We start from the raw sequence: 24526 nt of genomic DNA, 5'->3' as shown, positions 1-24526 counted from the left end.
TCAGACTTCTGCCGTCAGGTCATTCACGCACTGTGCTGGAAAGGCTTGAGAAGCACTGACGTCCCGTCAGCCATCCTGTCACAGATAAGAAAACGCCAGCTCAGGGGTGAGGCCCGTTGTCCTGTCCCACGGACACGGACGTCCCCTCCGACGTGCTGGTGCCACAGACACCGTTGGTCATGGGTGGAACTGAATGTGCCACCTACTTGAGACAAGTGGCTTCCTATCAGAGCACAGCCTCCTGAAAAGAAAGCGTCCTGCCTTCCTCATTACAACAGAGGCTTTCCCTTGTCTCAACTTCTCCACGTGATGCACAGAAAGAGGCCTTATCATCCAAGGCAGTGAATACGCAAAGGGTCCTTTAGGAGGAGATGGCGGAACCAGACAAGGGTGTCATCGTGAACAGATGCTAGGTAAATTCGACTCCGCCACGGAGCGAGCGAGCGAGCGTGAAGAAGAGAGGGGTTCAGTAATGTTGGGAGATGGCCCAGGAGAGTGGAACGGAAGGAGAGGCATCCCAGTTTTCCGGCTGTCAGGACGGTGTGCGACTCGGAATGTGGCAGCCAGGGAAGCCGGGAGTGGGGATGATTTCTAGCCACGGGCGTCGCCCAGACGAGATGAGGAGCTCCCCGGCGATGATCTGGCGGTGGCGGGTGTCACGGGGGCGGGGGGGGGACGGATCCGGCAGACGGATGTGACGAGGGGAATCCCAGGAGCTTGGTGAGATGAAATCGGAGACTCGGAAGAGACTCGCGTCTGGCACACGGTCGATGGTGATTTATCAGAGTCTGTTTTTACACAGGGCGGTTACTGGAATCGCAGTGTCTGGCAACGGCTCCTCCGTCTTCACCACCTCGCAAGGTATGTCCCCTGCCCGAAAGGTGGTTCGCCTGGAAGCGCGAAGCGTCCAAGTCGCAAAGTCTGTTAACTCTCGGTCAGGGGCTCACACTTGAGTGTGCTGCCTCCCCACAACGTGAATTTTGAGCAGCTGTGGCGTTTAGCACGCAGCTTCCTCGTGGTTTGCCGGAAACGATCACGCAAGTGCCTTTCTGTTGCTGACAAGGTTTCCCGAAACTTAAGGGAAACTTAAGGGACAGAAAGCGCTTGTTTCCCACCTGCTTGCGCGGTGGGGCCCTTTCTGCCTCGGGGCTGGCTGTGGTCCCGAGCCCGGGGCCCGGCAGGGTGCCGCAGTGTCCAGCAGAGGGCGTCCCCGGGCGCGGAGCGTGAAGGGGCGCATTTGCCGCTCAGGTTTTCGTTCTTGTCCGCTGGTATATATTTCAGGGAGTTTGATGTCGATTTCAGCTGGAAACCCCGTTCATACACTGTTAATGTTCTTATGCGTTATCAAAGTATGTCTTCGCTGTCCTGCTTGTGTTTTACAGCTTGCTCTGACAGAGTTAGTAGCTGGCTGTTTTTTGAGGGTACTTCTTCTTTAGCGTTTTTCAGAGGAAATCCTATTTTTTGTCGCTGGAGGTCAGCAATGGTGCTAACCAGACACCTCCAGATAAACGAGAGTTGCTACGCTCCGGTTCTGCAATTGTGGTTTACTGTCTGTAGCACGTCGTTCCTTTCCCTTCCCAGTACAGTCTCAGGTTTCATGAAACGGAATTTTCCACAAAGTCTAGAAAACGATTCTACCGTAGGGGCGCCCGGGTGGCTCAGTGGGTTGAGTGTCCACCTCTTGATTTTGGCTCAGGTCGTGACCCTGGGGTCGTGGGCTGGAGCCCCAAGTTGGCCTCCACACTGAGCATGGAGCCTGCTTAATAGTCTGTCTCTCTCTCTCTCTCTCTCTCTCTCTCTCTCTCTTCCTCTGTCCCTCTCCCCCACTCACACGCTCGCTCTAAAATAGAATAAAAATAAATTTAAAAACATAAAGTGATCGTACTGTAGACCAAAGGGAGTTAACATGCAGGACACGCACCGGGCCCTGTTGGGGTCACGGAGGTGTTGCTCCGGTAGAAGGAAGCCATCCGTGTTTTGCCAGGATCCTGCCCGCTGAATGTGCCAGCATTATAACACAAGACAAAATGCTTCAATCAGAGCCTGTGTTCTTAGCCGGATTTGTCTGACATGGTCTGTTAAATCCTTTAGTCCATTGTACTTGTATGACCTTGTAAAACCCTGAGTCTTAGGAGTGTCAAGGCTTTGCACCTCCGAGGCTTTTATTAAGCATTGTATTGCTTCTTTGTGAATTTGACAAATAAAGGAGAAAGAGGGTTCTTTTAAGTCAGAAGCTTTGGTTTTTTTCTGGTTTCTTTCTTCTGTTGATAAAACTTGTATTACTGATTTATACATATCGAGATCACCACCCCAAAGTGACCTTGCTTCCTCCCGTACGTGGTAGATGCGTTTAGTGACGTGAGCATTCGGCGGGGACCCATCACCTGTGAGCCTGGCTCTTACAGCCGCCTTTGACAGGATCCCCCCCAGCATACGCAGGGAACCTTTGGTTTTGAGAACAGCATCCTTGTCCCCCAGGCTGGCTTATGGCTTTCTATAGGATGCCCCAAATTAGTGAGCTTTCGTAGACCCTGGGGTGAATACTCAAAAATGCCCAATAGGAGGGGCATTCTTTAGAATCACAAGCACTGTTGGAAAGAGTCTCAGAAGTAATTGTGCCCCGCAGGGTGAAGTTCAGGTAATGTGCTCACTCTTCGGGCTTTGTTTCCAAGCTAATCCTGGAGAATTTTCAGTTTTACGAAGTCTCAGGGCTCGTGTGTGTTGGTGTTGCAAAAATTAGGTTGAGAGGTTACCTTTTACTATACAGAAGAAATTGCCTAAAACTCATTCGGGCCTTTTATTTATCGTAGATTAGGAAATGAGTTGTTACATGTTTCAAATATGGGGCGTTTGGAGCTCATTGTAAGTTTTGTGAATCTTGGTTTTTAAAGAAATTGTTTTGCTACACCTTTGTTTGTTAGGCAAGGACATTATAATCCCTACTTTATTATCCTTTAGAAAGTTGAGTGGTTCTTCCATAAACGCTAATTCAAGGGTATCACACCCTAACTGGGCTGTTTAAAAAGAGAAAAAAAAAAAAAAAACAGATATTGGCAAGATTTTTGTTTTCATTAATTCAAAATTGCTGTTTTACTTCTCTTTAACTTTTAACTCCTGTCAGTGACTGGGCCAGCTCTGTGTTCAGCCATGCTGAAATGTCAGCAGTGTGCTGGGCCCGTACTGGTATGTTAACTTCCTCGTCCAGGGGTTACAGGTCGCCAGTGCTGTTGCCCAGATGGGCCGCAGATCAGCCCCCCACCTGCCACCCAGCTCTCCGTAAGAGTGTGCCACTGCCTGCTGGCCTCTGGCTGTTCTTTGTCCTCTGTAAGGGTCAGGAAATCTTTCTCACATGTCTGCCTTCTCGTTATTAAATTAGATTCCACCCTGAAGATGTTTTCTAAGGAATCCAAAATGCTACAAAGAAGTATATCCTTTTCAAATATGGTGAGTTCATTTTACTTTTAAGTCAGCGTCACCATGGAAATTCACGTAGCACTTTGTTTTCAACACACGTATAATGGCATTTCATTTCTCCCCCAGACAATTGGGTTTATTCCTGTGTAGGTGTGCACAGAATGCCCGAGTTAGATTAGTTCTAAGTTCAATTTCAACTTTTTTCAGGGTACCTCTTTCTCATAATACCGTGTTTTCATTTGTAGCCTAGAAAATTTGAAGTACTACTCAGTAGAATTCTCTACTTAATAAATCTGTGCTTTTCTGGAACTATCTAACTAAATGTTTCTGTAGTTTATAAATAACTTGTGTTTCTGAGTTGATAGGACACCTAATACTAGAAAACCAGTTCTTCTGAAAAAGACACACTTTATTATTCATGTAAACCATCCGAAAGGTTTTGAAATTCCCTAAAGAATTTTTGAAGTCCTCCCTACACATGGGAAGTGTATGATCCAGAGAGGATTCTTGAGGATAAATAAAGCCCCCACCTCTGCCCACCCCACGATTCACCTGTGTTAGGATTTTCTCTAGCCCAGGGCCACGAGAGCCATCCGGAGCCCCTGAAAATCCTCAGGCTAGACCCGTGTGCACTGCACACACTTTGACCTCCTTTCTTATGTTTGGGAGGAAACTAAGCCTCTGGAATTGGCCGATTGAAAAAAAAAAAAACTCCCTGAATATGAGGAAGGCCAAAATAAGCAGAATGTGAGCATTAATTTGGCAGGGGAGGGCTGCCAAGATAATTTCACCATGTTCGGGATCTGCTGATTATCGTAAACCATTAACGTCAAACCATTTGTATTTCAGGCTTTATCATCTTGTTTGCTTTTGCCAGGAGACGCCACGGTCATCAGTTCTTCGTGGGACAACAATGTGTATGTATCTGCGCGGGCTGCTCGTGTAATCCCTCGCGTGGCCCCGCTGTCTTTGCGGATGAAAGGCAGGAAGGGCCAGGTCTTCCGCTGGGGAGACGCTGTGTTATTGTCACGTACTACAGAAGGGTAGTGCTGATGGCTTTGACTCTGCATTTGAATCTAATAAGTTCTCCAACTGGACTCTGTTTTCCTTTGTGTGTTAAATGGAGGTGAAAACACAGATGAGCCAGACCTGGAGATTTCTAGCTTTAAATTCAGATTTTGAGTATTTTGGCCTGATAACAGGAGAACAAGTAAATTTGTCATTCTAGTGGGCCTGAGTAAGTAGAGAACTAAAACGATAGAATATTCCTTGAATATGTGTTTAAGGGTCTTAAAATTAAGCTGGAATGCTTTTTAATAGTTCTCATTATCTTGTCTGTTAGCTATTTTTATTCTATAGCATTTGGAAGACGCCAGGACACGTTAATGGGACACGACGATGCCGTTAGTAAGATCTGTTGGCATGACAACCGGCTGTATTCCGCATCGTGGGACTCCACAGTGAAGGTTTGCATAGAATTTCTAGCTTAAAATGTTAGGATAATACAAGTATTATAAACCATTCCGCTGTCTGTTCATGTGTTCGGTCACTTCACTATTTTTCACGAAGTGTATAAGTGATATATAAAGATCCTGTATGTTAATGCCTTTTTTTTTTTTAATATTAATTTATGTTTGAGGGAGAGAGAGAGCAAGCATGAGCAGGGGACGGGTAGAGAGAGGGGAGACTGAGGATCCAAAGAGGGCTCTGCGCTGCCAGCAGAGAGCCCAATGCAGGGCTTGAACTCACGAACTGTGAGATCATGACCTGTGCCAAAGTCGGAAGCTGGATGGACTGAGCCACCCAGGCGCCCCTGCCTGTGTGTGTTTAATGTGTGCACCTCTTAATAGGAAGTCTTCATGACTTTTGTACTGTGCGCTCAACCAGGGGGTTAAATGAGGTGGAACGGTTGGACCCCTGAATCACACAGGTCGGAACTGCTCAGGTCCACTTATACGTGGATTTTTGTTGGTAAATTCATACACTACTGTAAATCTATTTTATGATTTTCTTACCATTTTATGTTCTGTAGCTGATTGTAAGATTACAGTCTATAATACATATAAGATGCAGACTAGGTTAGCTGTTTATGTTGTCAGTAAGACTTCCAGTCAACAGTATGCAATCAGTACAGTAGTTAAGTTTGGGGAGAGTCAAAGTTATAAGTAGATTTTCAAGTGCATGGCGTGGGGGGGGGGGGGGGTAGGGGTGGTCAGAGCCCTAACCCCTGCATTGTTCAAGGGCCAACTGTATGCAGTAGGAGTCCTCTTATCTCACAGTTGGAACTAGCAGTTAATCAAAAAACATCAAGCTGAAGTGGGGAATCATGAAAAGAGAATGCATTCGACTTAAAGTTAGAACATACAAACGCACACGCCTTCACCGTTCTGTCGACGTGGGGCATCCATGGCCTTCGCTTTGGAATCCTGCCCAACTGTCTTGCAGAGACCACACCAGCGTTCACCATCCTCAGTTTCCAATTTGCATTTATGTAAAAAGCAAGCAGGAACCTAAAACTATTAGAATTCCTTCCGGAGTTTTTCAGGACTTCCCCCCATTCTTCTAGACAAATTTTCTCGCTCGCGCCGCATTTTGGCAATTTTTTTCGGTGACTTGCCTTTTTGGGTCTTCTCGAAACATCACCGGATGCCACGGCGCTTCTGCAGTCAGGTTTCCGTAGTTCACACGAAGACCACGACGACGACAGCAGGTGCAAAGGACAGAAACAGACACAGGTGCAGTCGACACCGGGCAAGCGCCTGTGGCAGGAACAGAAGCGTGGGCAGTGCAGGGAGGGAGCCAGAAGCACTTAGTCACAGCTGTGTTTTGTTGGCAAATAGGTTAAATGGGAGTTGGTCGGTCAAGGGCGCTTTTCTTGGATGTGTTAGAAATGCTTTCGCTCTGAATGTTTGCAAATCCCTCCCGTGACACGTTCTACCCTAGGTGTGGTCCGGGGTTCCTGCAGAAACGACATGCCCCAAAAGACACCGGTTTGACATGCTGGCCGAGCTGGAACACGACGTCAGTGTGAGTACCAGCAAAGACACGCCTGAGTCCGAGGGAGGGTGGGCTGTTCTTGGTCTTACCTGTGTTTTCATTTTTTTGCTTCATTTATTTCGCTCATGGGAGGAGAGCACGGGCTCCCCGTTCTTTTGACTCGACTCTTTGGGTTTCCAAGTCTACTTTGCCTTTTTTTCTCCGATTTGCTGTTTCTCTGAAAATCAGCTACCGTCCGGTCCAATTTCTGAGCATGACAATGAATATTTAGATCCCCTCGAACTATTTGGGGCAAGAAAGTATGCCCCATCATCTCTCATGTTTTCCAGCACATTAGTAGAAGGGACTATCTAGCGTGACACCCTCCAACAGCCAAGAACGTAAACCTGGTGTTGGGTGGCCCGGGCGCACATGACCTGGGGCAGAACCAGAGCTCGCACTTGGTTCCCCTCGCTCGTTCCACAACCAGTGGGTCGCACAGCTGCTCCTCCCACTGGAGCTCACGGTACTCTTTTCTCTGAGATGGTGACCTGAAACCTGATTTGCGTGGTCGACAGACGAGCTAAGGTTCAGAAATATTTACGGAGTATGTAATTCCAGGCGGGCACGCAAATATAACCCGAGAGATCCCCATTTCTCCGAAATCCCTCAAATAACATGGATCACCTGTGCCTCAGTTTGGTACCTCGTTACAATTTGTAATTCACAGAGTTATTCAGAAACTGTTGATTTTAGGCTATTAAAAAGAATTTCTTTTAACATTTTTTGAGACAGAGAGTGTGAGTGGGAAAGGGACAGAGAGAGAGGGAGTCACAGATTCCGAAGCAGGCTCCAGGCCCGGAGCTGTCAGCACGGAGCCCGACAAGGGGCTCGAACTCTCAAACCACGAGATCATGACCTGAGCCGAAGTCGGCCGCTGTACCGACTGAGCCACCCGGGCGCCCCAATTTTAAGCTCTTTTAAAACTGCATTCCATTTACGTTGGCAATATTTCATTTTGTTCACTAGCATATGAAGAATTTCATTTTTCAGTAACTGCGTAGGCGATGTTGAAACACGTCTGCATTAGCCACATCAGTACACTGGCCGTTAGAGCTTAACCTTCATCACGTGCACATAGTCGAGTCAGCCTAGGGAAACCGTGATGACCGTAATTCTAAATGGATTACGTTATGTGTTTCCTTCCTCAGGTAGATACAATTAGCCTAAATGCCGCAGGTACGATGTTGGTCTCAGGCACCAAAGAAGGCACAGTGAGTATCTGGGACCTCACCACGGCCACCGTACTGCACCAGATCCCGTGCCATTCGGGGACCATACGTGATGCTGCTTTTAGCCCAGGTAGTTTTATCCTTTTTAATACAGAGGATACTGGGGGAATCAGAATTATTATCTTGAAATCATAAGAATGTAAAAAGAAAAACAGGCTGCCGATAGAAGTAGTTTTGCCCGTATCCAAGGCTGCTTCGTGGCAGAATACGGGCTACTTGGGCCATTTGTACCTCCAGGAGAGCTACGGCGGACGCTGCTCTTAATTCGCCAGCTCACCAGAGGAACTGATTTATAGCGCGCGGGTGGACTCACCCCACAGGGTCATCGGCCCAGTGTCTTAGAAACAAACATTTCCACGAGAGGAGAGTCCTTGGTTAAGTACAAGTAGCTCAGGGAAAATGCAGGCGAACGCTATGCCAGAGATGAAACGTCAGAACGATCTAGAACACACTTCTGAAGCTGTAATTGTCTCTCGCGTTACAGACAGTCGCCACGTCCTCAGCACAGGTGCAGATGGCTGTCTAAACGTCATAGATGTGCAGACGGGAATGCTCATCTCCTCTATGACTTCAGACGAGCCCCAGAGGTACGTTCTCTTGCTCGCGTTACTAGTGGGCGAAGACGTTTACGGACAAGCTCGTGATCGTGACATTTGGGCTTGCTTTGGCCGGCGTGGATAGGGCCCTTCCTTCATGACAAATGACCAAATGACTGTTTCTAAATCATTGTTGCAGGTGCTTCATCTGGGATGGAAATTCTGTTTTGTCTGGAAGTCAGTCTGGTGAACTGCTTGTCTGGGACCTCCTCGGAGGAAAGCTCAGTGAGAGAATACAGGGCCACGCAGGTAAGCGGTTATGCAGTTGACTTGACCTTTCTTCCTAAAATGCTGAACTCCAACCTGCTTTTCCCATCAGGAAACCTACCTTTCCCAGGCAGAAAACACCCCACTGCCCTCCACGTCGTAAACGTTCCCCACGAGCCTCTTCGTTGGCCAAGTGACCCTTCGGGACTGAGATTTACGTTGACTGACTCCAAAAAGGAAGTTTTTGCATTAACTCCCACTTGGAGAATTAAAAACCATAGTAAAAGCTGCAACTTTTTTAAGTACACGCACAAAGTTTTTTAAAAACCCCAAAACAGCACAAAAGTAATTAATTTCAGTAAAAACGATCTTCCTCCCACCACTGACCCCCTTCCTCCCTGTTCTCCTTTGAGGACTTCCTTCCAGTTTGCGTCCTGGGTGTGGGTGCACCCTTACTGTTGAGACGAGGGATGTGTTGTACGTGTATGAAGTATTCTGCCCTTTTCTTCCCACCCAGTATCCCCTGGAGACTCGCTGTATGTGCTTCTATTTGCACGGTTGCCTCCTCATCTCAAAGACTTATGGTCTTTAATTCTTCTAGTTTCTAAGGTTATAAGTATCTGCTTTTCCACCGTGACCAGGAACTTCCCCCCCCGACATCCTCTTCCCTCTGTCCTTTGGTGACATGGTTATCTCGTCACGTTCTAAAGTGACCTGCGTAGGTCATTCGCAGTTTACCGGCTTTAAATAACCTTCGACTCTGTCCAGTAAATGGACTTCGCAGCCTCACACCAATTCCTTACCTCTTCCTCCCGTCCGTCTCCTGTTATCGTAGGTGTATATACTTGCATTCTGGTGTCACTCCTAATCCTCCGTTATTTCAGCTTTCCACGTGAGCGGTTTCTCATTCCTCACACATTCCTTGTGCCAAGCAGTTATTTTTCATTGACACACCGATTACAGGGTGAGAGTACTTAACAGCGGATCTCCGGGCCCCCTGGTCGACTTGCCACCTAACCACACGGTCTCTTTCCCTTAGGTGCTGTGACATGTATATGGATGAATGAACAGTGTAGCAGTATCATCACAGGAGGGGAAGACAGACAGATAATGTTCTGGAAATTGCAGTATTAAGTGCCTTTTCCTCTCTTGAATGTCAAGTTGAACTCTATTTAATGTATTTTAAACCAAACTTTGAAATCAACTGGTGAATGTGCAATGATGGTATTCGAAGTTTTACCACATGAGGTATCTGTGGTTTTAAACTTCCAAAATCATGGTGACTTCATTGAAAGCCACTGGTCGCCATCCTCTAAGGCGGACAAAACGTGGCGGTGGTAGGGAGAAAACATTACATCTGTAAGGCAGGTGTTCGTCCCGCGGCAGGTTTGAGTGGCAAAGAAAAGTAGCTAAGAGATACAAAACGGAGTTGGGAAAACTTTCAAAAAACGCTGAGCAGCTCAGAATTTTCCAAGAAAATGTGCAGTATTCTCTGCTACTTCCGAGTCACGCTGTTTTGTCTTCCTTACCTACGAAATTGCTGCCCATTGGGTCCTTGGGTATGTGTTTTCATGGAGTGGTTTACTTTGTATAACCTACTGTTCTCAGATTCTAAGAACCTGGGGAAGGATCGGCAATTCTTGTAACAGTAAGTTTACTGTGTACAGGACGGTTTATTTCATTATAGCTATTAAATGCTCATCTTTTCTACATTAAAAATATTTTTCTGTAATGAAAGCTGTTTTCATTTTCTTAAGTGATTTATTACCAAGGCTAGTGCCCTTTACGAACTTCAAGTATTGGTCCTTCTAGAAAACCAAACTTAGTGATGAGAATGTCCTTCTTATATTTTTGGAACTGTCTTCAGATAGTCCAAATCCAGAGAACAAAACAAGGTAAAGTAAACGGGGAAATGTTGTTTGGTTTGCTTTTCTAAATCTCAAGGTAAGATGTTAAAACTCTTTTATGATCTTTAAAAACATTGTTAGGTCTTATAGGCCGTATCACATGGGGGGAGAACCTGACCAGGGTAACAAGCGTCATTAAACATGACTCGGTCTCAGGTTTGCAAGGAGCCTCAGCGGCTTCCTGTTGCTCTGCCTGGATGTGCACGCCGGCCCTCTGGGGTTCAGAGGCGGAAGCACTTCTCCTGACAGGCGCTCCTCCTCCTCTCTCAGCACAGAGGGCTCTTCTCAGGGCCCGTGGACGTCAGCTGCTCCGGGAGAAACCCCACGGGCCTGTTTTCTAAGTCATGCGCAAGTTTGGTGAAATCCACGGGCAGTTTCCAAATGATGCAATAAATAGGCTAAAAGTTAACTTTATTTATACATATTTAATTAAAATGGAATAGGCATAAACCAAAACAAAAAACAAAAAAATGAGGGTAATGTGTCATATGCCACTTGGTTTGTAGGGAGGGGTCAGGAAACGGAACAAATTACCTGGAAGACATCCTAAGGCCATCCCGAAGTAGCTAGGTTACATAATGTTAGAGTAAATGACAAAACTAGACACTATTCCACTTAATCTACAAATGAAAAAAGAGAGTCAAAGTTTATCCTATTTGGTGTAAGAATTTTTACAGTTAATACATACTGATTCATTTCTAGGAAGGAAGGTCAGTAACTTTTGGAAGAAAGAAATTTCCATTACACAACGACTAGAAAATCTCCAATGCAACTAAGCAGCTATGCGGTAGCTCAGCATGTACCATTAACCGTTCTGGGCTAGTGTACATTTCAGTTTACTACAGAACTGCATTCTGGGTTTTAGAAAGGCAGCAATAGTTCTATTTTGGCTTTTATTCTAGATGCTTAACACAGTTAAGGCGACAGTTCAAGCATATAGAGTAAAGGTAGTTACAATTTAATGATGATCAACAGTCTCTTGCAACCTACACTGTATAATGCTTACACGGAATGAAACCAGTGTTCTTAATTGGTGTTGGACGCACGCACGCAGAACTAAAAAACCATCAAAAGCAATCATTCTACACGTACTATGGTAACACATCAAAAAGGCAATTATACCACAGAACTAAAGTAACGTGAGCGGCACTACTTGATATACAGGATAAAGGTGATTCGTTCTAACACAGAGCTAAGCCTGTATCAGTCATTCTAATCATAATGGCTTGTAAAAGCATCGGGTTTCCAGTAGAGAAACTGCTCTATGAAAATCAGTAAATCTGTCCAAAGTTTCACATCTGTAAAACCAGGATAAGGCTACAACGATCTTGAAGTGGGACGAGATATCCGATCAAAACAGTTAAGATTCCCAGCCATAATGTAAGATAGAAAGGGCTTCATGCAGCATATGCTCTCTGGCTCCTAGAAAGCTTCATGTGCATCATATAAAGTTAAGTTGCCCGAGAAGTAAACCGGAGAAGTTCAGTGGAGTTTCCATTGTGCCATGACGTTTAAACTTCAGGAATGGTGTGATCCATCAGGCTTTTCATAATGCTTGGGGCCATCCTACGAGAGAGTTTATTAAATACGGAGGTCTGGGTTTCTTGGTTCAAAAAAGCTATCATGCTGATCCAAGAAAACTCCCACTCAAGCTTAGCACTTGGGATCCAGTGGAATTGTGGGGAGAGGGAAGGTCTTTTTCATGAGTTCTAAGAGTCTCAGGTAATCTAGTTCACAAAATACCCAGTGTGAAAGGTTGGGAAAAGTTAGATCAGATACAAGTAAGTGCTTGAATATTAATACCGGTGACGAAAACAAGGAAAATGACAACACTGCTATGAACTGGGAGGGAAAGGGGAAGGGAGACCCTATCGCTGGTCTGAGAGAACTCTGACTAGTCTCGACTCCAGCTTCCTTTTCCTTCCATCCATAAACGCAAACTTTACTAAGGTATTATGTTTTTACTCTTTTAAATGCTATCTCCACAGGCAAGACAGAATCTGAAAAAAGGATCCAAGTTGGCTTGGTAAAAACAGCTGACAGAAGCCAGGATTCCAAAGGTTCTAGGGAAGGTAACACTGGCTGTCCCTCTTCTCTTCCCCCGAGTCAGTTTTCCCGCCTCCCTTCCTGAGGACCACGGTGGCACCACGCGCCTGACCTGCCTCCTGAGATGCTTTCAGAATAGGCACTGTTACTCCTAACATCCCACAGGCAGGAATTCTCCATCGTGAACCCCCACGAGTAGATTTCTACTGAGCAGAGGAACTGCGGGCAGAGTGCAACCCTAGTCCGTTTTACTGAAGCTGAAATGAAAGCCTGCCCACTTCTGCTCACGTCCCTCTTTTCTACCAGAAAAGGTCAAAATTTCAGAAGCAGATGGTGAATTTTATTCAATACTTGGGAAGTTGTGAGCGGTCATCCTGACCAATTCCCCCGATTTAAATATTAACTTCAAATTTCGAGATCAACACCACGTCATCCCTTAGGTAAAAGAACCATAGACGGAGGAATTCATACAGGCACAAGGACTTTCTTTTACCTCACAGGACCGTAAGCACCAAGTTGAAGTACGGTCTACTTACCGTTTGATAATATGTTCAAAGATAAAAGCAGGCATGATCGTAATAGTAACTACAGACTCGGATGTTGACAGTATGTCTGCAATTTGAGAGTCCTGTTAAAAACACGCAATGAAAATTAATTCTAAGGCTTTAAGAAGTATGAAATTATGTTATTCTTGGTAAATACGTATGTCCACATACGTTTTGCTAATAATTCTAAAATCTGACCCTCGACGTTTGGTATTTTTTCTAGTTTCACCGAGTTTAATTCTATAGAATGGCAATTTTATAGATGGTAACAAAATTGCTAAGTAAACTAAGTATTGTAGCCAAAGAATCATCTTTTTCATTACTTAAGATGAAATCATTTTCTTCATGTACAAGACTTCCCATGTCTTCTCAGTTAACAGTGCACTCTTAACCAAGTTCATGAAACGAGGTCTTAATGAAAACCTTTCGACCCTAACATAGCCTTATTTAGGAATCTGTGGAGGGGGAAAATGTGGTACTGACCCAAACAGAAACCATTACTCACTTCCTACCATCCCTGGGTTGGAAAAAGCTGAGCAATCACTCATTCAGAATGTCCTCAAAATCCTCAACGCCCACATCGCCACAGAATTCTAGTTCAAGGGACTGCAGAGATCACAGCGGTCAAGCCCTCTGCTATAGGAACGACAATTCCAGAGAACAGTCCAGGTAATTCCTTTGGCCTGAGAGCACAGCCAGAGTCCGAGGGCCCACATCTCCCCAAGTTCCTGTTTATTTTGCAGGTCTACACGCAAACGCCACCGAAACAAATGGGAAAGGTAGCACGAGACCCAAGTTCTGTTCTTACCTTCAGCCCGATGACATTCTGCCCGTTGACTTCACAGATGTTGTGCTCCGTGAGAAGACCATTTCTGGCTGCAGAACTGTCTTTCACTATGGATGTTATCTTTCCATTTTTAAAGATAAACCCAACATGTCCAGTACTATCCTTATGCATGGTAACCGTCCGCTCAAAGGGCCTGCAGACATAATGGGTTACGTGAAAAGTTTAATTCTTTCTATTGGCCCAAGTTACTCTTCAAAATTCTCCTTAAAGTAGAGAAGATGTTCCATCTGCAGAATGTTTACTTAAACACCTACCGTGTGAGAAACTAGGAACAAAGTTAGATAAAACCGAAGTTTAACTGAGAAGAATAAAAACCCAAAAGCTAACTGTACCAATGTGACATAGGTCGACCCTTAACACTTGCTAAGGGGCAGGAAAATAGAGGCCTTATTTCAGTGCCAAATGTTTGGTTTATAAACTGCTAAATATAAAAATGCCACCTTTCTACCTTGGCAACTAGAGCTTCATAACCCCCCTGAAGGCCGGATTTGGTTTTTAGAACTCCCACCCCAACTTGGGAGTTCTGCAGGGACCCTGGCACGGTGTCCCTCCTATGCTGGATGTCTAAACAGTAAACTGGAAAGTGAGGCCAGAGATGCCATACTGCTTGCCCTTCCAATGTTCATTTACTACGATCTAGAGAAAGAGACAGGAAGGTAACTTCTAGAGGATGCATACGAAACCAGAATGCTCTAAAAATTTTTAAGAAAAATCTGCACCAAACAACTACAAGACTGTAAGGCTAATCAATAACATCTAATATTCTTCTGCAACACAGTCAATCATATTCACAGAATCTCAAAGCCCCAGAGAATGGAAAACTAGTCTTGAATTTCCATTTCAACAGTCTAGTCAACTTACCGGTCACGAACAGTCATAGTAATCTTCTCCCCAAAAGCCTGTTTCAGCACCTTATGTGCCTTATCAGAGCTCCAACCTGCACAGTTCTCCCCGTTGATCTGGAGTACCTGGTCCCCAAATCTCAGACCAACCAAAGAGGCTGGAGAATTTGCCTGGACCAGCTGAACAAATATACCCTAGAGAATAAGGAAATAACTTTAGTGATTTGCCACTGTTACGATAATGGTTTAAAAACACTGGGAAATTAAGAGCCAACTGTTCAGGTTACGAATCTACCCTAGTTAAAAAAGAAAAAGAAAAACTACATGAATATGTATGCGTCATTACTCCCAAAAAAGAAACTGAAAATTTTATGGAGGCAATGACCCCAGGAATTAGGGCAAAAACGTAAAATCACACTAGTAATTTCTACCTCAAATCATGACCCACCTGACCAACCTCAATCACCCCCTTCATCTTGGAATAAAAAGTCTAAGGAAAACAAAGTAGGGTTTCTACAAGCGCCTGGGTGGGTGGCTCAGTCAGTTGAGCATGACTTCAGTTCAGCTCATGATCTCACGGTTCATGGGTTCGAGCCCACACCGGGCTCTGTGCTGACAGCTCAGAGCCTGGAGTCTGCTTCGGATTCTGTGTCTCCCTCTCTCTCTGCCCCTCTCAAAAATAAACATTAAAAAAAAATTTTTTTTTAAATGACAGCGTAAGGTCACAACTCTTCTTTAGAGTTGAAGGACTCCTCAACCCATTTGCTAAATTACAGAGAAGTAAATAAGGTTAAATAAGATTGAGGTTTATTTAATAGCCTAAAAGGTACATTCAATACCACTCCAGTTTTTATAAAGAATCCACTACGAAATAAATACAGAAAACTCAAGTTTAGTCAACAGAGAATTAAACCCACATGGATACTTCTACTCCTATAAACTCTCAATCTCAGATGTTGAATATAAAAAAAAAAAAAAAATACAAGTTTGGGGCGTCTGGGTGGCTCAGCCGGTTAAGCATCCAACTTTGGCTCAGGTCATGATCTTGTGGTTTACGAGTTCAAGCGCCGCGTCGGGCTCTGTGCTGATAAGCTCAGAGCCTGGAGCCTGCTTCAGATTCTGTGTCTCCCTCTCTCTCTGCCCCTCCCTCACTCACGCTCTCGCTCTGTCTCAGAAATGAAGAAGAGTAAACTTGGCAAAATATGAAGGCATCTACAAAGCTAGACCCTTTCTATACTCTTAGGCTGGGTCGGACAGAATTCCTGTCCCATATCTTACAGCTTACTTTAGGACAGTACCGAAAACTGGCTGGCCCCCTATGAAATGCTCAGAGCAAGGAGTTTTGGCCAAACGGCGAAATCCACTGCAGGGATAAGTGCAGTGGAGATAGGGGCCTATGAAGAGTATCTTGTCTTTTAGGGCAGAGGAAGGAGCAGAGAGCAAATCCCGGCAGAAGGGGCTGCATACACTACTGAAAAGGAAGGAAAGGCAGTGAAGTCGGGGCTTCCGAGGAAGCGTGGTGACGTGTCCTGCGTGAGTTACAGGTGTGCGAGCCGCTGATGCCCTGGGCCCTCCGGGTAGGCAGGCAGGGTTGGGGCTTCCTGCCAGGATCAGCGTCAGCCATTTACCACAGTGTGCAACACTCATTACCGTTAGCATTTTCTATGTGAAAAGGTGGGACACACTAAGCTAATAAGACTTCAGACTGCTAAGGAATCCGAGGTAATGCCTGAAACCACAAATCGGGGTAAAGACTCAGCATGTCTTTAACAATCCTAAACGCCTCCTCAGAGAGTAACCACCCCATTTAATTTCTTCAGTATGGTGCGGTAAGAAGTAATTACAAAGTAAAATAATGACTGCCCTAATTAGAAAATCACTTTTGCTCAAGAAATGACCTATTAAATTCACACTGAAGGATGGAAATAACAAGCCTGCAAACTCACTTCACAAGTTAAATGATCATTATTGGAAAATACACACAAGACCACCAACTCTCACTGGTCAGTCTTTCTTAACATGTACATACGATGCCCTATTTGAAGGTCATGATTTTATCTGTATAAACTATGTTATACATAGACCGATGAACTTTATTCCAGAAAGGAGACTCAAAAAATAATTCACTTAAGGTAATGAAGTATCAGCTCTGCCTCTGCAGAATAGAGCATCTCCAAGTGGAAAAATTTAAGTTAGTGGACTTAAAATAATCTTGATTATAGATGCAATACAATTAATTAAAACATCTGCACTGCAGGGGCGCCTGGGTGGCTCAGCCAGTTAAGTGTCTGACTTCGGCTCGGGTCATGATCTCGCGGTTCATCAGTTTGAGCCCCACGTTGTGCTCTGTGCTGACGGCTCAGAGCCTGGAGCCTGTTTCAGATTCTGTGTCTCCGTCTCTCTCTGCTCCTACCCTGCTCATGCTCGCTCGCTCTCTCACAAAAATAAACATTAAAAAAAATTTTTTTTAAACATTTGCACTGTAAATTATGCTAATAGTGATCACTTAATATCCCATAAGCTATTTTGACAAACTGAAATAGAATTAAAAATACTTACATTATCTATTGATTTAAGCCTGAGCCCAATCTTTCCATCTTGATCCTTACACAAAATGACTTCACGAATCCCTTGCTTAATTTCTGCTCTACGAATTCCAACGTCATTACCAGTTACAGGAGCCACCATATAGTTCATACTGGAAGGTCGTGCTACCAGCTGCTGACAAAAACATATACGACGTGTCAATACTTAGAAACATTCTTCATGAAAAAACCTAAAATGACAATTAACTCGAATATACTCAGTTGTGGTTTCCCACAAAGTAATTTGCACACTGTTTCCTTCAAATAAATGGATTTACACAAAAATGTCCCCAGCTTTTATTTACTAATCCTAAAGGAAATTTATTACCACATGTATCACCTCCAAAAGATTCAATGGCTTTCTCTGTCGCCTTCTGAATTCACTGATACCTGCTTCATGTATACTCTGGCTTGTCTTCAAACATATTATCCTTGAGCTTAAAGGCCACATCATACTCTGGAAAACACACATTTTCCAGAGGGTTCTTCTGTATATGGTCTGATGTGTAGCCAGCTACTGACCCTTTCAGAGTTTCTATAAAAGGGAGAACCTTCTTACCTCACAGTGCCATTGTAAGGATTAAAACTGCATGTTCCAGAAGTGCTGGCACACGAGACAGGATCATTCTCCTCCTCCACAGTGAACATTTATGGACTAACCAACTGTACGCACAAAGCAGACTGACCGAGAAGAGCTATACTTGGCATTCATGGCGGGTACCACGTTCCCAGTTTCTCAGTTTTCTCAAGTTTTCTTGACCAACACTGGTTTTCTAGTTTAAGCGGACCCTTTCTTCAACCAAAAAGATAATGTGGGAAGAGCTTACCAAGCCTTCTTAATCGGAATCTGTCAAAAGAACCTCCGACCTACCTAAGAACTATGAGTTCAGAGCAACAATAACAGGGAAAAAGGAACCTCAACTACATAATCACAGATCGCAAATTTTTGGTTCAGAATGTGTGGTGATTATGACCGCATATTCCTAAAGCTGAAAGTCTTAACGGGAGTAATGCACACATAAAATTATGCTAGAAATCAGAACACAATGCCAGAAAATACTACTTATGAGATTATACAGGTTCAAAACAAGAAATGATTACAGCTATAAGAGACACAGGAAAATCAGGTAATGGGATAGAAACAAAAATTGAAGCCAATGAATTATTTAGTTTGGCTGGAATACAGAACAAAGGGGCAAGGGAGCTTTGGAGGAGGTTTTACTTTTGAAATATCTTTATTTTTTCCAGCAAGTATTTTTAAGTACTTGATGTACTAGGCGTTCTTACTTACTATGACCAACACATCATCTCTGCGCCCTTCCCCCATTCTAAGCAAGCAACCATTTCCGGAGAGGGCTACTACAATAACCTTCTAGACCGTCTTCCTGTCTACAGAGCAAAAACATAAATTTAAAAAAAAAAAGGGGGGGGGGGGAGAAGGAAATCAGATTACACCACTCCCACAACTCAGATCCCAATCCCTTACCACGGTCTACAAGGCCACAGACCACCCGGCCCTCACTACCCGTCCAATGCCATCTGCTACCACCATGTCCTACCCTTGCTTCCTCTGGCCATCACACAAGTCTTGTCAAGTCCACCAAGTTCATTTCTGCCTTCAAGAAATGAAGCCTTCAAGTTCTCGGTGTTCTCTTACCAGATATTCACATGCCTTACTCCCTCATTTCCTTCAGTTCTTTACTCATCGTACGTCAACCCCTCAGAGAGAACACATATGCTCACGATATTGACATATAGCCCTGGCACTTCATTCATTTGGTTCATGTCAAAAGCGCTGGCTTATTTGCCTACAATGCGAGTTTCACTGGCGTGTGTGGTGGGCGGGACACTGCTGTGGTTCACTATCAGATCTATCACACCTAGCACAGTGCATGAGACGTGTGGGTTCTTAAGCTACTGGCTCTCATCGCCCCTCACTTAAGGGCCAGTGGAAGACAGCACCCTGAAAAGGGTTCTAGCTTCTAGAATAGATGCTTTGAATGTGCAACCAAATACATGATGCAGTTTTTTCCAAGGCCAGAAGAAAAGATCTGGAAACCAAGGTGTGGCTGTGGGAACAGTTAGTTCCTCTCGCTGTTATATCTAAACACAAAAGTTTTGCATCCCGCCCCCCGTACCCCCATACCGAGCTCTACAGTGTGAAGGTCTTATTTACGAAGGAGGCATGCCTCCACCTGGGAACACAACACTGTCTCCTCTGAATCAGAAGAACATCACCTAACCATTGTTTTGGACTTCATATGCCACTGAACAAAGGCAAGAGGAGGTTACTAAATTGGCTAGTGTGATTAATTCTGGTAACCAAGTGAAACTGGGTTGCTGCTTGATAATGGGTTCTAGACTCTGTTTGGAATCCAGAAAGTTCTTTGAGATGCCTCTTAGGTCTTCCATGTCCAACAGTAAAATTAATAGAAAAATACACTTCAGCTTGTAGTCACGATGGAGCCAGAATTACCCTCCTGCGATAAATCACCAGAAAACTGGAAAGATAGGAGGCAACAATTTTTGGACAGTGGACACTATGTAGGGTAGGACAGTAATCCCTGAAAGATGGGAAACACATGAGGTGAGCCCTGTCATCGCCTGGCTTTCTGCCCAGACCACTATCTGGACTGGAACACAGAAGTACAAGTCCCAAGCAGAGCACTGTGCTCTTGTTAGTTGAAAAGACAAAAGTCAGGAAGGCAGAAGCAGCTAGAAAGACTGCTAGAATTTATAGGGCTGAGTTCCAAAAAGGAGGGAGCTACACAGAGAAAAAGCTCCAGAAAGCTGTAGGGGTCTCCTTGAACCCTCTGCTGAATGCTAATCCCAGTATCTATGAAATAAAGCTCCAAAGGCCAGGCAAAGAACATGCAGGGAGCTGTAAGCGGAGGCTTCCCGCAGATGCCCCACGACTGGGAGACATCCAGGGTCCTACCAGCAAGTGTGGTGTGCTCATTAAATACCCAGGACCTTCAGCAGAGAACCTGAGGGGACACGCATGTTGAGGAATGGGGCTACAACAACCCTACAATAAGATAAAGGCTGCCCCGGGGGGCCCGGGTGGCTCAGTTGGAGCGTCCGGCTTTGGCTCAGGTCGTGATCTCACAGCTCGTGAGCCCCGCGTCGGGCTCTTTGCTGACAGCTCGGAGCCTGGAGCCTGCTTTGTACTCTGTGCCTCCCTCTCTCTCCGCTCCAACCCACTCGCATTCTCTCTCTCAAAAATAAATACACATTAAAAAATAAACATTAAAAATAAAGGCTGCCTCAGACCTACCCTAACAATGTGTAAAGTCAAGCCCCTGAATGACCAAGCTGATGCACATGTAACGAACTTAACTGCTTGCCAGAATAAGTGCCGACACTCTTTTTAGAAGTACAACGTGAGGGGCGCCTGGGTGGCGCAGTCGGTTAAGCGTCCGACTTCAGCCAGGTCACGATCTCGCGGTCCGTGAGTTCGAGCCCCGCGTCAGGCTCTGGGCTGATGGCTCGGAGCCTGGAGCCTGCTTCCGATTCTGTGTCTCCCTCTCTCTCTGCCCCTCCCCCGTTCATGCTCTGTCTCTCTCTGTCCCAAAAGTAAATAAAAAACGTTGGAAAAAAAATTTAAAAAAAAAGAAGTACAACGTGATTCAGCACCTAAAAACGTAAATTTCACAATATTCGGTTCTGATTTTAAAAAAACGGGTGGCATGTGAACAAGGAGGAAAACGTAACCCATGATTAGGGGAAAGGGCAGTTAACAGAAACTCAGAAATAAAAAATCATAAAATTAGCACACTGGGATTTTAAAATAGCTACTATGATTACGTTCAGTACACTCAAGGACTCAAAACCAGCTGGACCATCTGGAGAAGAAAAATACAGTATGTGAAATGAAAAATTCACTACATGGAAAAGGTTAGTAGAAATCTCCAGCAACAAAATAAAACAAAAGAGAAAGCAAGATGCTTAAGAACCCCAGGGATTCAGGGCACTTGGGTGGCTCAGTCGGTTAAGCGTCCGACTCTTGGTTTCGGCTCAGGTCATGATCTCACAGTTCGTGGCATCAAGTCCAGTGTCCAGTCTGTGCTGACAGCACGGACCCTGCCTGGGATTCTCGCTCTCCCTCTCTCTCTCTCTCTCTCTCTCTCTTCCCCTCCACTGCTTGCACTCTCTCAAAATAAACATTAAAAAAAAAAAAAAAAAAAAAAAAAGGAACCCCAGAGAATCAGACACTTCAAAAATGGTTTAGGTCACCCCAGTAGGTATTAAGAAAAGACCAGCTCAAGGGCAGAGGGGGTAAAGAATGTGTAGCAGTCAAAGGGAGTCATAATACCAACTACAGCATCATGATCAGTCACCAGGAGAATCACAGTAGCCATGACTACCTTCTGTGATTGTACCTGTACACCTTCTGTAAATACAGCAATTGATCTTTTTGTTTCCCCCTACTTCCTTTACCCAAAATACCTGAATTTTTTATAGCAGTGAACTCGATACCTTTTCTTTAGGTTACAAATATTCAGCTGGGAACATGAGTAGTAAGGAGTAACTGATATTGCACAGTAACTGGTACCACAGGCCGCTGCGCAGACATGGCTATGATAACTGGCATTGTCCCATTCTGGGGAAAGGGTAAGAGAAACGTCGTTCCGTCAGTGGTAACTGACTTGGTTTACACACCCTTGGATTAAGAATGACTTTTCTGTTTCTAAGGGTTGTAAGCAAACAAAGAAAACCGCAAGAATAGGCGACAGGAACCCTATGTGCCCAGCAAAGCCTAAAACGCTTACCATGAGGGCTTCCCTTAACAGAAAGTGGACTGAACCTCAGTTTTACCAAGAATTACATCTTTTAAAAGGCACCTGTGAAGTAACTGCTGTCCTAGGAAATTACAATCCTTGGAGAAATGTGTGCATATACTGAGTAGTCAAAGGAGGAGGCAGTGCCAGCTCTTAAGCCACCCTTCTAGACTCTATTTGGCGACACTGGGGCTCACGCGTGCAGGTTACGTGCGTATTCCTGGGTCAGGGGCTTCTCGTCAGCATCCACCACAGGAGGCTGGAAGGCTAGAGGAGGACAAGTGCCTTGTTCCCTCCTCTTTGTTTCCTGTTCCTGTCAGCACGGCCTGGGCCTCACCCTTCATCTTGGTGGCAGGAGTTGATTCCGTTCTCCAGCTTTTCCTGCCACTCCCAGAACCGGCCTCGCCACACCCTCCCCGAGGTCCCAGTGCTAACAGCAGTGTCCTCTCCTGCAAGGTCTGAGGCCCAGCTCCAAGGGGCCCTTCCCCCCAAGCTTGCGGGCTCTGCAAACTCCGAACCCTTCCCTGTGCCACCCCAGTGCCAGGAGCAGCAGCTACTTCCTGCAATTACATCTCCGTTCCACGTCCGCGTTTTCAAGTCTTCAACTTTTCTAATTTCTTCTGCTGTCTACCAAATGGACTCTGACTGATCCGAGCAAGTTTTCAATAAATATTTGGTAAACAGGTAAATGCCAGGTACCGTATTAAGTACTGGAATTACGGCAACAAGACAGACACGGACCCTGTCTTTGTGATTTAATTATAATAAGTGCTATAAAGGGCTATGGCCTCACAGCAAGAACCTTAATAAGAGGCTGTGAGATGCATCAGATTCAAGCCTAGAATCTGGGGTCTTATTACAGGGAGCTTTAGACTTGGGAGTGCTAGAAGATTGTGACCAAAGAGATGTGACAGACCTGTACTTCAGAAAGATGAATCCAGCAGCAGCTTAGTACTGTTTGATATAAGAAGTCACTCGAGGAAATTGAAGAGGTTAGAAGTAGCCTGAGTAGGGTTATAGCAGCCCTGGAATGACTAAAGGGAACACAAAAATCACAGTGAAGACAAAATCACCAGGTCTTCGTAACTGACTAAATGCAGAAGACTAAGGAGAACGGACTAGTCAGCGGCGTCTGAATCTCTCACTCTTAAGAAACTAGAAAAGTGGTAAAAGGATGAAAGTAGATCATTTACGAAGTGAGATCCAGGAGGCAATCTAAAATTAGAGAAGTTATAAATCTGTGAAGTTATAAATCTGTTGGCCATAAGAGTTGGCCATAAGACATTTTATCTATGTCTAAAATATGATTTTATACAATTCAGAATTAATTACACTATACGTACCCCCTGAACTGATGCTCCAGGGACCAAGGCCATATTTGCACGGACTTCTTCTTCATTTAAACTCAGCCCCATGTACTGAGAGAGCTCCGGATACAGTTTAGGATAGAGATCTAACATAAATGAATGCATAAAGAAAACAGAGGAATGTTTAAAATGAAAACTGTTATTATGGGCTTCTAGTTGTGTTTAAAACCTACATTTAATTTAGAAAATCTAGAATGAATTTAAATTAGCAATTTGGAAAATCGTCTCCTTGTCTCTGTAATGACAATTAGAAATGGGAAATACAGAAAAAGTTTAAGGTGAAAGTCATAAAGTATAAAGACATTTAAACTGAAATAACCTCAGATTTCTAAATAGTGAAGAGTACAAATAAATTTTTCCAAATAAATTATCTTGCCTTTTTTTCTTAACATAAACCTATTTCTCAATTTTGTAAGCATAGCACTGATCTCCACCTCAGAACTGACTAAAATGTTTATTGTCAAGCCAGCTACTTTACAACTCATTTAATAAACACAGCTTTGAAATGATTCTTCTGAACTAAAATAAAAAAAATAAATCAAAGCTTAAAAACGTATTTAGTGTCAGAGCATTTAAAAAACATTAACCACATTCCAACGAAATCTTAGAAACAATATATTTAAGTATCAGCAGTATTTAACTTAGTAGCAAAGTTAGGTGCTATTTCCTTAAGTTCCTTTTTACATGACTTGTGACTTAAAATGAATTTTCTAGAAGAAACAATGTTATAAGTAGTTATAAGATGACTGGGTACAAAAATCTATCGAATACTCCTTTTTTATTTTAAGTCATACTAATTAGGAGCTCTGGTCTAAACCTCTCTAAACAAAGAAGGAAAAGGAATCAAAGAGACGTATATACGGAGACCTAGTAGAGGTTCCAGAATTTGGGACGCTCCCCCAAACGGAGGTGGTTGGAAATTTCAAACCCCACCCTCACCTCACAAAGGTGGAGGACAGTTCACAAAGTTCAAGAGCAGTAGCATGGGACACACAGTGCACATATACTGTTTTTTCATAATGAAGCAGTCATAAATTAGGGGTTTATGGGGCTGAGATGTCACTTAATCCACTTAAGTTTGATTAAACTATAAGACCTATCTTCATAGTCATAGTTCATTC

The 24526-nt window shown here is 44.3% G+C and overlaps 2 protein-coding genes across 5 annotated transcripts in view; one reads left to right on the top strand and one right to left on the bottom strand.

Annotated features, from left to right (window-relative positions):
- Positions 1-10436, top strand: part of NSMAF (neutral sphingomyelinase activation associated factor) — a 60689-nt gene extending 50253 nt beyond the window's left edge. For all 3 annotated transcript variants that reach the window (XM_060610578.3, XM_060610579.3, XM_078441971.1), the window contains 9 exons: positions 803-861; positions 3377-3444; positions 4264-4331; positions 4757-4880; positions 6358-6441; positions 7602-7752; positions 8167-8269; positions 8418-8527; positions 9525-10436. In XM_060610578.3, the coding sequence (XP_060466561.2) occupies positions 803-861; positions 3377-3444; positions 4264-4331; positions 4757-4880; positions 6358-6441; positions 7602-7752; positions 8167-8269; positions 8418-8527; positions 9525-9619 (862 nt within the window). In that variant the 3' untranslated portion in view covers positions 9620-10436. The remainder of the gene's footprint in view (positions 1-802; positions 862-3376; positions 3445-4263; positions 4332-4756; positions 4881-6357; positions 6442-7601; positions 7753-8166; positions 8270-8417; positions 8528-9524) is intronic.
- A 361-nt stretch (positions 10437-10797) lies between these two features.
- Positions 10798-24526, bottom strand: part of SDCBP (syndecan binding protein) — a 34684-nt gene continuing 20955 nt past the window's right edge. Inside the window, exons 4-9 of one of the 2 annotated variants that reach the window (XM_060610586.3) lie at positions 23382-23491; positions 17232-17393; positions 14692-14867; positions 13792-13963; positions 12975-13066; positions 10798-11958 (exon numbers count right to left, since the gene is read on the bottom strand). In XM_060610586.3, the coding sequence (XP_060466569.2) occupies positions 11904-11958; positions 12975-13066; positions 13792-13963; positions 14692-14867; positions 17232-17393; positions 23382-23491 (767 nt within the window). In that variant the 3' untranslated portion in view covers positions 10798-11903. The remainder of the gene's footprint in view (positions 11959-12974; positions 13067-13791; positions 13964-14691; positions 14868-17231; positions 17394-23381; positions 23492-24526) is intronic. The other variant, XM_060610587.3, reaches the window with a different exon arrangement.

This window comes from Panthera onca, chromosome F2, assembly GCF_046562875.1.
Source record: "Panthera onca isolate mPanOnc1 chromosome F2, mPanOnc1 haplotype 2, whole genome shotgun sequence".
Taxonomy (NCBI): Eukaryota; Metazoa; Chordata; class Mammalia; order Carnivora; family Felidae; genus Panthera; species Panthera onca.
The sequence above is the reverse complement of the archived record's forward strand: the minus strand, read 5'-3'. Positions and strand labels throughout refer to the sequence as shown.